The following is a 10,932-nucleotide window of genomic DNA, read 5'->3' as shown; positions in this document are numbered from 1 at the left end:
CTTCGATAATGCTAATGATTTATGAGCGCCCGTTTTTGCAACAGCCACGCTGATTGCATTCAGTTTAGCCGCGCCGCACCGTCGCTGTCGACGAAAAGAAGGCGCCTAAAAGTATGCAATCGCTGTACTAATTTCACCATTTAAATGCATAACAATAGAGGCCCCGGCCCCGCAACCGGACGTTGCTCGTTATGGGCCCGTAGGAGTGAGGGGGTGAGCCACAAAACAGGAACAGGAACGCCCTGAACTTTTAGCGCCTTACGATAGCTTTCATCGGCGTAAGGTTTATGTCGACAGTCGTAAGGGGGCGAACCCGAGCGGACAGCGTTAAGTTTAGTACACAGCCGTGGTACAGCGTGTGGTCCAGCCTATCGCGCCCGTATCGCGGTGGCATTAAAAATGGTTCCAAATTAAGTGTAAACAATGGGCCTGGAGAAATTTATTTACTACCCCATGCCCTATTAAAACGTCGTTCGCATGTGGCGCGCTCTAAACGCCTACAAATCGAAACGGTTGGGCCCGCCCAAGTGAGTGTTATGTCGACTACTTCTTTTTTTAACTACCTTCTTATCTACTTCTTGCTGCTCTCGCTGGTCGTTATTTATGGTGTTTTTTTTTACAAAACCAAACAAACTGTTCCGATTGCACTGATAAGGCAGCGCTGGCAGATATTGGCGAAAGGTAGAAAGTGCCCGCGAGCCTCTGAAGTCACCTTAAGCTGGGTGTGGGCTTAAGGGTGTTTGGTTTGATTTGCAGTATAAGCTGCCCCTTAGCTGACCACGCGAAGAGGCTGTTAAAAATTATAATAAATGTTTTAAACACCAAATTATAATGCCTTTTTATGGTGCTTGTACCAGTTTATGGGCCTGCAGCTAATTATTTGTTATCGCTCCGTTCATCATTCACAAAACAAGCTTCCCACCGCAAAACAGCTTCTCACCCTACATTGTACGATATTCTAATCAAACACACACATTTGTTTATCAACGCGCTGCTTTCTCAATAATGTAACACCTTCCCCGCGAGCGAGACGCCCAGCCACCATCTATTGCAATGTCAAAGCAGAGCGCGATAGCGTAACTGCTAGAATGGTTGATTTATTGCGACTGCTCAATAGCGACGACTTTGCTCATACAATTGATAATCAATCAACGCACATCGGACAACTGGCTGATTAGCACACACACACACACACACGCACACGCACCCTTCCCTTTACGAAGTCACCGACAGTGTGCCCGCATGCTGCCCGAACACCTTCAGCAGCTCGAACGTCTGCGAGGTAACGCGCGCCAGCTCGGCCGCGGGCAGATCGAACCCTTGCGATCCACCGCCCGTCAGCTCGAGCGTGTACGAGTACGGCACGCCCAGGCTGTACGCGTAGTCGTCCGTCGCCCCGGAAGCCGTGTACAGAATGTCGGCCGAATTGCCCACCTCGTACTCGGGCCCGCCAGCCGCCACCAGTGCATCGCGTGCCCGTTCGCCCAACCGCTGCAGATCGTCCTCGTTCGGGGCGTGCAGGAAATCGTAACCCCACGGCCACAGAATCATCTCGCCGTACGTGTGCACCGCCAGGTACATGCGAATGGCGGCCTTATACTGATCCATCAGTCCGATCAGTGCTTTGGTTTCGTTTTCTGAGGAAGCGGCATGGCCGGCAAAGTTGTTGGTACACTCACTGGTCGTACGATCCCACTGGAAGGGGAAGTTGCGGTTCAGGTCCACGCCGTAGCACAGTACATTGCCCGGTGAACGGTTCTTGCGCCACAGACGGTTCTGCTCGTGGGTGTAGACGTACCCGTCCGGGTTGGCAACCGGCACGATGACGTAGTCCGTGTTGGACAGCTGCTCGGCGTACTGGTCCGAGTGTTCCACAAACTCGTGGATCATGTACATGACCGACATCACGCCGGCCCATTCTCTGGAGTTAAAGATACAACCAAGAAAGAGAGAGTGAAGGGGAAATTGAGCATTTGTTTTGACACTGTTGACAATCTCTCACAGTACCTGGCATGAATACCTCCATCCATAAACACAATCGGACGGGTCTGATCGACTGCACCCCTGGTCGAGATTGTGATGGCCTTGATGGGGCGATCCTCATGCGTACGACCGATCTCCGAGACGCGCACCAGCCCATTGTACGCCACCGCCAGCTCGTCCAGATACTCGTAGATCTCGTCCAGCGTCCAGAAGTGCTCGAAATTAACAGTGGCACGCGAATTCGAGTCACGCCTCAGCCGCCGTCCGTGCTCCACATTACGCCGCTGCTCTCGATTCAGCAACCTGCAAGAAGCGGTCCATTGCAATACACCACCAACAGCAACACCTTCACGATCGCCCGGCGCGCTACTTACTCCTGCACATCTTCCGCCACCAGATCGTACTCGATGTCGTGCTGCTCCAGGAACTCTTCCACCCGCTTGTGGTCCTCCCTGGTCACCATGAGGCGTGCGCTACGGCCCACCTTCGGTGCATCCCAAAAGTCCACCTCAATCTCCTGCCCATTGCGCCACTTGAGCAGCACCGACAGCTGTTCCGCCGTTTCCGGGCGCACGTTGTACAGCTCGAATCTGCCGAAAAACAAATCGAAACCACAACAGAACAGTTAAAGACGACACAAATGTGCTCTCCCCGCCCCAAAAAGCCACTGCACCATGCCACACGCACTCATGATAAGAACCGGCTTTGGCGAATGCCAAGGCCAGCAAACAGCCGGTCACGATTGTTAGCCGCTTCATTGCTTCGCTCATCCACTGCCAAACGACAACTGGATCTGGTGCTCGGGAATCGGTGCCCGTTCGGTTCGGCCCTCATTGGACATTGGCTTATCTCTCGCACAATCATTATCTTACGCGTTCGCTGCTAGCGTCACCGCGTGCCGTCGCGGGTAGAACATAAGTGAAATAAATATATCACAACTGGAGCTCGCTCAATCGCTCGCCAAACGCCGGGTGGTGCTCATTCTCGCTGGCCAAGCCGTAGGATCAATATACGGACGACCCGATGCGTTCGGATGGTTTCGGCCGAACGGGTGGGGTGAGACTCATTTATCTAGATTCAACCTTATCGGACGCATTGTTATTGCTTCTTGATTCGAGTTCGAGTTCGGGGAGGGGTTTTGTGGTTCAGTTTTTATGTTTTTTTTGTTTTGCACGAGCATCGCCTATATACGAGCATCTCTCAGTTTATTTATTGCGATATTTAAATTCGATAGCGATTACGTGTGCGGAATGTGTTTTTAAAGAGCGGCGAGCGGTTCGTGGACCTCCACCCACTGATGTCTCTTATGTGAGTGTCTCTCTCTTGCTTGGTTCTACGGACGCTTGCTAATCTTCAGGCTGCCGGCGTGCACGCCAAACACCTTCATCATCTCGAACGTTTCCGCCGCAATCGGCTCAATCTGGTCCGGCTCAATGATGAAGCCATAGCCACGGTTTCCGCACGACAGCTCCAGCGTGTACGCGTACTGGACACCGTACGCACCGTAGATGAAATCGTCACTACCGGTGGCAAGATACAGCAGACCCGATGCCTGCCCAACGATGTACTCGGGACCGCCAACGTTCTTGACCGCTTCGGCCGCCTCCGTGCCGAGAGCGTGAAGTTCGGCCTCGTTCGGTACGAACTGGAAGGTGAAACCGTACGGGTAGAGGATATATTCGCCGCAGCTGTGCAGCGATAGGTACATCTTGATGCTGCGCGAGAACTGGGACATCAGCAGCATGAGCGCTTGGGTTTCCTTCTCCGAGCCGGGCGTACGGCCAGCGTATCCATCCGTGCAGGACTGTGGAGGTAATACAAAATGTGGTCGGATCAGATTCTTGTTTGGATGTTGAACATTGAAGGCTAACTTACATGCGAAGTGTAGCCCCAGCGGAATGGGAAATTACGGTTCACATCCGTACCAACGCACATCACATTGCCAGCAAAGCGGTTCTTGCGCCACAGACGGTTCTGGAATTTAAAAGCATCATGCAACAGGTTCAAGTAGATCCCCATCTAACCAATACCCATCCCAAACTCACCGTCTCGTACGAGTACACATATCCATCCGGGTTAGCCACCGGCACAATGATCCAATCCGTATTGTACAGCAGATCCTCATTCTTGTCCGCACTCTCCACCAGCTGGTTGATCAGATACAGCGCCGACATGTGCGAGGCCCACTCGCGCGCATGCACACCTGCATCGACCAGCACGACCGGGCGCGTCTGATTGATGCGCCCATCTCTTGAGACCGTAAGCGCCAGTATCGAACGGTTCTCGTACGTCTGCCCGATCTTCAGCACGCGCACCAGGTTCGGGTACTGGCGCTCCATCCGATCCATATAGCGATAGATCTCGTCCAGCGTCCAAAAGTGCTCGAAATCGATCGCATCCTCATCGACTTCGCCCTGGGTGCTGTTCGGCTTCTGCGGGACCTTCTGGGGCCGGCGACGCTTGCTCAGGATGTGCAGGTTGCGCTTTTCCTGCTCGTGCTCGAGCAGTGACTGTACGTTCTCCTCTACCAGCTCCGATTCGAGCTGCACATCGTCCAACATGGCCTCGAAGTATTCCTGCAGATCGGGCTGCACCATCACGGTGACGCTGTCGTTCAGTGTGCCGTAGCTCCAGAAGTCGAGCTTCCCGTCGGCGTACCAGTTGTGCAGCTCTTCCGCCTGTTCGTCATCCTCGACGTACAGTGAGTAGAGCTTGTAGCTGTTAGGAGGGATTGTGAATTGATGAAATAGAACAATCCTTCTATTGTACCGCATACCTACTTTTCGAACTTTTGCTGCTCCGCCCGGCAAACGGTGCCGACGGTGAACAGAAACACCACCACCGCGAGTAACTTCATTGTGGCAGCGGGAGTTGCAGGAGTCTGACTGACACGGTTCCAGCGCAACCCACAGCCATATAAACTGGATGCGGTTCTTGCACACAGACAACATCTCACGCTGACTTCAAAACCTGATCACCAATTTCACTAATTGGAAGGGAGGCGTCGTGATAGTATCAGGAACTGGGTGGCGCACGCGTGCGCCCGATTGTATCGATAGCAGTATATTAAATAATAGATAACTAACTGTTACAATTACCATAACGCTAATGAGCTCTGTAGCAGTGCATGTCATCTCTTTCTCTCTCTCTCTCTTTCTCTTGATCGAGATGTAACCGTCTTCCAAGAAATAAGAACATCTCAAACATGCAGTTACAGTTTTTTTTTTGTAAAAAAAACCTTTAATTATACTAAAATTGTCCCCAACGCTTACGCATTGTTCGCCATGGTGCGATAGATCTGGAAGGTTTGGGTCGCCACAGCCATAATTTCCGTGGCAGGCAGATCGAACCCATTGCGGCCACCGCCCGTCAGCTCGAGCGTGTACGCGTACCGCGCGCCGATCACACCGGCCACATAATCATCGCTGCAACCGTTGGCCGTGTACAGAATTTCCGCACTGTTGCCCACCACGTACCGGGGGCCACCGACGGCCGTGATTGCATCGCGCGCCTGCTCACCCAGCGCAATGTGGGCGGCCTGGTTAGCGACCGGCACGAACGGCCACGAGTGTCCGTACGGGTACAGGATCATATCGCCGTACGTGTGCACCGCCAGATAGACCGCAATGTTCGATCCGTACTGCTTCAGCACCCGATCGAGGGCTTGCGTTTCCAGCTCGGAGAAGGCGGTCGTTCCGGCGTACGAGTCGGAGCAGGCCTGCAAGATCAGTACGGAAAAGAAGTCATGATTCAGTTCAGTGCGAAGCAAGAGGAGTCACAGAAGCACTCACATTGCTGCTAAACACCCAGAGATAGTCCCAGTTGCGATTCAGATCAATACCGGTACAGAGGATCGTGGCCGGGAAGCGGTTCTTGCGCCACATGCGGTTGTCGGTGTGCGAGAACTCGTACCCATCCGGGTTGGCGACGGGAATGATCACCCAGTCCTTGTTCAGCATATCGGCGTAGCTGCTCGAATGTTCCACCAGCTCGTGGATCAAGTAGAGCACCGACATTACACCGGCCCATTCACTGGAAAGAAAATAAGAGAAAAGATCATTCAAAACCCCTTTTCTGGGTGCAAGGTCTTCAAGGTCTTACCGTGCATGGATACCACCGTCGATGAAGACAACCGGCTTCGATCCAGCCACACCATTATTGGTTGAGATCGTGATCGACTTGATCGGACGGCCCTCGTGAGTGGTGCCAATCGTGGCGACGCGCACCAGATTTGGGTACGTCTGGGCAAGCTCGTCCAGGTACGCGTTAACCTCCGCATTCGTCCAGAAGTGTTCGAAATCGACCGTAGCTCGACCGGATGCAGCCTTGCGACGGCGGTACTCCTGATCGTACTTGCGCTCTGCCTCGATCGTGCTGTATTTTGAAGAACGAAACCCATCTTAATGTCAACCGAATTCCTAGTATCATCACCAGCAACAGCACACTTACGCTTCCACATCCTCAATGATGCGCTCGTAGCTGAACGCGTTCAGGTTCAGGAACCGCTCGAACGCTTCCTGCAGGCTCGGATGGATCATCACACGGTAGCCGGCACGGTCCCAGAAATCGACCCCGCGCACATCCTGCCAGCGCTTCAGCACGTTGTGCTTCTCCACCGTGTCCACGCGGATGCTGTAGACTTTGTAGCTGGAATTGGATTGATTTTTCACGCATCAATTTTCGGCTCTTTTCGGACACACTCTGGTCTGGTGAAAGAACACTCACTCTCGGTAGGACACCTGTTCGGCGAAGGCGCTCTGGCCAAACACGGCCAGCGCTAGGAGCACAACCACGGCAGCACAGTACTTCATTTTTAGCTAATCCTGCAACAGTGACCCGTACAGAGATGAAGGCGACTAACCAGTGGCGGTACAATTTATACCTTTCTTCCTGCTATCGAGCTGAAGGCAGTTAATCTCATCCCATAAAAAATAAACCGGGACGGCTATGACGCGCGAATAAAAGCCAAAATTTCCAACCCCCAGTGTGTAATGATGTGCGGCTTAATGATTTCACGACTTTGAACGCACGCGAAACTCTTGTCATTGCGATATTGCGTTTGATTGAATCACGTACGATTAGATAACGAATGTCTGCAGAACACACAGACTGCGTGTTGTCCGTGGACAGCTTTGCTTAATCTACTAACCGGAATCGATTACTAGAATTGGATGAACAGTAAACCAAACCCTGGAGAATTGAGGTCCTCAGTATTTATTGAGTGACGATGACAAACATTGACTGGTACACGCCTATCGTGAATGGCTTGATCTTATCTAGTTCGAGAGCGATATGATCTATCTAAAGATATGCATACTGTCTGAGAAGGGGAAACCTTGGTTCATGCATGGAAATTCAAAGAATTAGCACATGAGATTGTCGTACGAAACATTTACGAAAGCGCAACAGGCTTAAACAAAACACAAACTCTCATTAATCCCCTTTTAGATATGCTTTGGCTAATGTGCTTGATTGGATTTTGTTTTCAAACCCATTCCGTACCTCATCGTGATTATTTACTTTTCCCCCACCTGCCTTAACCAACACTCCATAATTGCTCCAATTTCTTAAGTACGCTTATCGCACTGCCCTATCAACAGCTGATTCTATGCTCGGCGATAACCGAACCAAGATGCAGGTGTAGATCGCAGCACACTGATACGGATGGCGCTTGTCATCGATAACAGGTACATGTGTGAAAACGTACAACTTATGGGCCACACCGGGTGTTTGGAGAATGGAAATAACAGACAGGGTCTGGCTCGCGACTTGCTCACGACGGGTTCAGGATGTGAGGCGCAAAAAAATGAGGCAAATGATGGTAAGCAAATTCTACGAACTGGGTCGAGAGTTTCGGTGTGATACTGATAGCAGCACAGTGAGGTGATCATTCTAATGAACTTTTCTTCATTTGATAGAACAGAGAAGTAGAATGAAGAAGTGCGTAATAAAAATGCATAAACTCCTCTTTATGATAACATGCTTACCACTGTTGACTGGGTTGATTTGGATGAGATCGTGCACGTCTTACTAATTTAATAATTAGCTAATTAACTAATCGCTAGAAATGTAGCTCTAAATGCTATCTTTCAAATGTTTGAAGATATTTAATGCAAGTTTTATATTTAATTTAACAATCATCACTAAAACAGATTTTTTCAACGATAGGGTGAGAAATAGAGAGATAGAACGAGATAGAGAAAGAGAGAGATAGAGAAAGAGAGAGAGAGAAAGAGATAAAGAGAGAAAGAGAAAGAAATAGAGAGAGAGAATGAGAGAGAGAAAAAGATAAAAAGCGACAATTCATAACACTAGTTTCACAAGAAAAAGGAAAATACAGTGAACCCTCTCTTATTTGAGAGGCGATGGGACTGTCGAATAAGAGGGGTTTTCAAATTACAGAGGTGGAAAGTGAATGAAAGGTCCATCCAAACAAGAAAGAGACAGAACATTTAGTATGCAGCCTTAACTGTTGCTATAGGAAACTGCGAACAGGATTGCCAATTTGAGCATACATCATTCAATAACCATGACAACACCATACTCAAATAAGAGGGACACAGATTTCAGAGGTTTTCCAAATTAGAGGAACAAAAATGTACTGGAAATCAAGGGACTGTGCAAAATGTTCAAATAAGAGAGGTTTTTCAAATTAGAGAGGTGTCAAATAAGAGAGGGTTCACTGTAGTGTCTTAAGAAACCGAACCTTCACGACCATCCGCCATCCGACCGAAGCCAGAGGTGTCAAACTTACAGCCCCCAATTCCTAGAGCAAAAATAAATTGCGCCATTCTGCTTCAATGCGGCATTCGAAAATTGAATATTTTTTCTATAACTATCAAAGCCAATATAACTGTTGTGAATACTGTAGTGAATAAGCAATAATAATAGATTCTGTAAAAACAAGTTTTGTAGACTCAAACCTTATTTTGTTAAAGCGTTATTAAGTAAAAATCGTACCATGCATACGTTTATTTTAATGTATCTTAGAACGTTTTGATTAAAAAAACAAGTAAAACAATTGAATAGCAATTAAAATAGATACAACGGAGATTAAATACGTTTTCCGTTGCCGCTAAATTTTGACTCTAACTCACTTATTTTTGTCTCGAAGGCACCAATTTTTGACAGCGTTTCACGATTTTTGCCTCGAAGGCATCAATTTTTGACAGAGCGCATCAATTTTTGCCTCGAAGGCAACAATTTTTGACTGTGAGTCAATCGCTTTATTTACAAAATTTTATGTAATTTCTGAAACTGTGTGTTCTGAAATGATTGAAATTAAGTTAAATAGTGAATAATTTTATTGATACAATTTAAAATAAAACAATTGTTTTGCCAATTTTGGCAGTTTCAATGGAGTGAAAAAAATTGGCACGTATTTTCAGCTGTAAACAAAAGCTTTAGAAATTCTAAAATTTCATCATTTTTTCTCAAGAAACAATCAATTTACACAGTTTTTGTATTTTTTATGAGGAATAACAATTGTTAAAAATCTGATTAAATACCTTGTAAAATTGTCATTATTCCTACAAGAGTCAAAAATTGATGACTTACAGACAAAAATAGGTGCGTTAGAGTCAAAAATTGATGCGCACTGTCAAAAATTGATGCCTTAGAGCAGGTATGTCAAACTGGCGGCCCGAGGGCCGCATGCGGCCCGCGTCGATTCTGAATGCGGCCCGCGAGAATATTTTGAGAATTGCTAAAAGCACTGCAAACCATAAATCTGTTATTACTATTTGTCAAAGTGTATTAAATTTTCCAGAGAAGAACAATCCTTTTGTTGGTATATTTTTCGAAATTAACATCAATGTACCCATAACATCTCATAAACTTATTCTACACAATCGTACATATCAATCGAGACCCTTAAGAATCATTCAATTGAATGCAAGCTCAGTCGTATTATGTTTCGATTAAATCCTGACTATCAGCAAAATTTTGTGCACACTCAATTGCACATTCTGTATGGAAAAATAGATTTGCGTCAACTGTCTACAAACGAAAAAGGAATGAAAATAACTTGATACACACACTAGGAAACTTCGCAAGAACTAGTGATTGATTTCAGAATCGCATCCACGGCTCAAAACCATTTCCGATCTTAGCTATTCCGACGTCGAATCTGACCAAATCAAACCAACAGTTCCGTTCGGTGCCGTCCGAAGCCTATAGAGCCGTTAGGAGCCATTCGGAACCGTTGGAGTCATCGGTTGTCCCACCGAATTTGACAATCTCCATGCCCCCGACTGCCGAGTAAAGGATTCATTCGGTTCCGAATTTTTTCCAACCTTAGAATGTTACATCATTGATGTTCGATTGGAGCCACTGTTTTTGGTCATAATCATGCCACCATAAATGTTAATAAAAGTGATTGTAGCCAAGTTGCAATTATTTGTACCCCGCATTCTGCAAGACGAATTAATGTACTTTCCAACCTCTCCAAAAATTAAAACAAAAATTATATGATTACGCTTAAGCCTAAGGGATTTAGATCAAGGATAAAAACAATCGAAATGCCGAAGCCTTGCAATACAAAGCTAATTAATAGATAAGCTCACACAGTCCTCAATTCCTCAATTCGTGAATCATCTCCCTTCAAGTGTCAAAAACAGATTTGCCGATCTGTATGGGATCACACTCCACGAATCTTTGTCAGATAAAATTCTTCTTCTTCTTCTTTGGCTCAACAACCGATGTCGGTCAAGGCCTGTCTGTACCCACTAGTGAAGTGAGCTTGGGCTTTCAGTGACTTATTGTTACCATAGCAGGATAGTCAGTCCTACGTATGGGGGCACGGTCTATTCGGGGCTTGAACCCATGACGGGCATGTTGTTAAGTCGATCGAGTTGACGACTGTACCACCAGACCGGCAATAAAAAAGATAAAAGATAAAAGCAAGATAAATTTATCGTTATTAAAAAAAAATTATTCCTCAAATACGAA

General features: G+C 47.4%; 2 protein-coding genes across 2 annotated transcripts; both read right to left on the bottom strand.

Annotated features, from left to right (window-relative positions):
* Positions 1-1,048: 1,048 nt before the first annotated feature.
* LOC120950282 (uncharacterized) lies at positions 1,049-4,874 on the bottom strand. The gene is made up of 8 exons (XM_040368194.2): positions 4,764-4,874; positions 4,029-4,701; positions 3,859-3,957; positions 3,325-3,787; positions 2,671-2,812; positions 2,358-2,573; positions 2,008-2,286; positions 1,049-1,921 (listed from the first exon to the last, which is right to left on the bottom strand). The coding sequence occupies exons 1-8, from the start codon at positions 4,838-4,840 to the stop codon at positions 1,216-1,218; spliced, it is 2,655 nt and encodes an 884-aa protein (XP_040224128.2). The 5' UTR covers positions 4,841-4,874; the 3' UTR covers positions 1,049-1,215.
* A 315-nt stretch (positions 4,875-5,189) lies between these two features.
* Positions 5,190-6,889, bottom strand: LOC120950284 (carboxypeptidase B-like). The gene is made up of 5 exons (XM_040368196.2): positions 6,709-6,889; positions 6,433-6,630; positions 6,085-6,357; positions 5,775-6,015; positions 5,190-5,701 (listed from the first exon to the last, which is right to left on the bottom strand). Exons 1-5 carry the CDS (start codon positions 6,792-6,794, stop codon positions 5,252-5,254), a joined length of 1,248 nt encoding a protein of 415 aa, XP_040224130.2. The 5' UTR covers positions 6,795-6,889; the 3' UTR covers positions 5,190-5,251.
* Positions 6,890-10,932: the final 4,043 nt, after the last annotated feature.

The sequence above is a fragment of the Anopheles coluzzii genome, chromosome 2 (genome assembly GCF_943734685.1).
Source record: "Anopheles coluzzii chromosome 2, AcolN3, whole genome shotgun sequence".
Lineage (NCBI taxonomy): Eukaryota > Metazoa > Arthropoda > Insecta > Diptera > Culicidae > Anopheles > Anopheles coluzzii.
This window is presented reverse-complemented; position numbering and strand designations above follow the sequence as displayed.

Excerpts from the sequence above, each read along its gene's own strand:
- LOC120950284 (XM_040368196.2), bottom strand. The coding sequence starts at position 6,794 with ATGAAGTACTGTGCTGCCGTGGTTGTGCTCCTAGCGCTGGCCGTGTTT. Across the intron at positions 6,631-6,708 it reads GAACAGGTGTCCTACCGAGA|CTACAAAGTCTACAGCATCC; the intron begins GTGAGTGTTCTT and ends ATCCAATTCCAG. Across the intron at positions 6,358-6,432 it reads ATCATTGAGGATGTGGAAGC|CACGATCGAGGCAGAGCGCA; the intron begins GTAAGTGTGCTG and ends TTCAAAATACAG.
- LOC120950282 (XM_040368194.2), bottom strand. The coding sequence starts at position 4,840 with ATGAAGTTACTCGCGGTGGTGGTGTTTCTGTTCACCGTCGGCACCGTT. Across the intron at positions 2,574-2,670 it reads AAAGCCGGTTCTTATCATGA|ATTCGAGCTGTACAACGTGC; the intron begins GTGCGTGTGGCA and ends GTTTTTCGGCAG. Across the intron at positions 1,922-2,007 it reads GATGGAGGTATTCATGCCAG|AGAATGGGCCGGCGTGATGT; the intron begins GTACTGTGAGAG and ends CTTTAACTCCAG.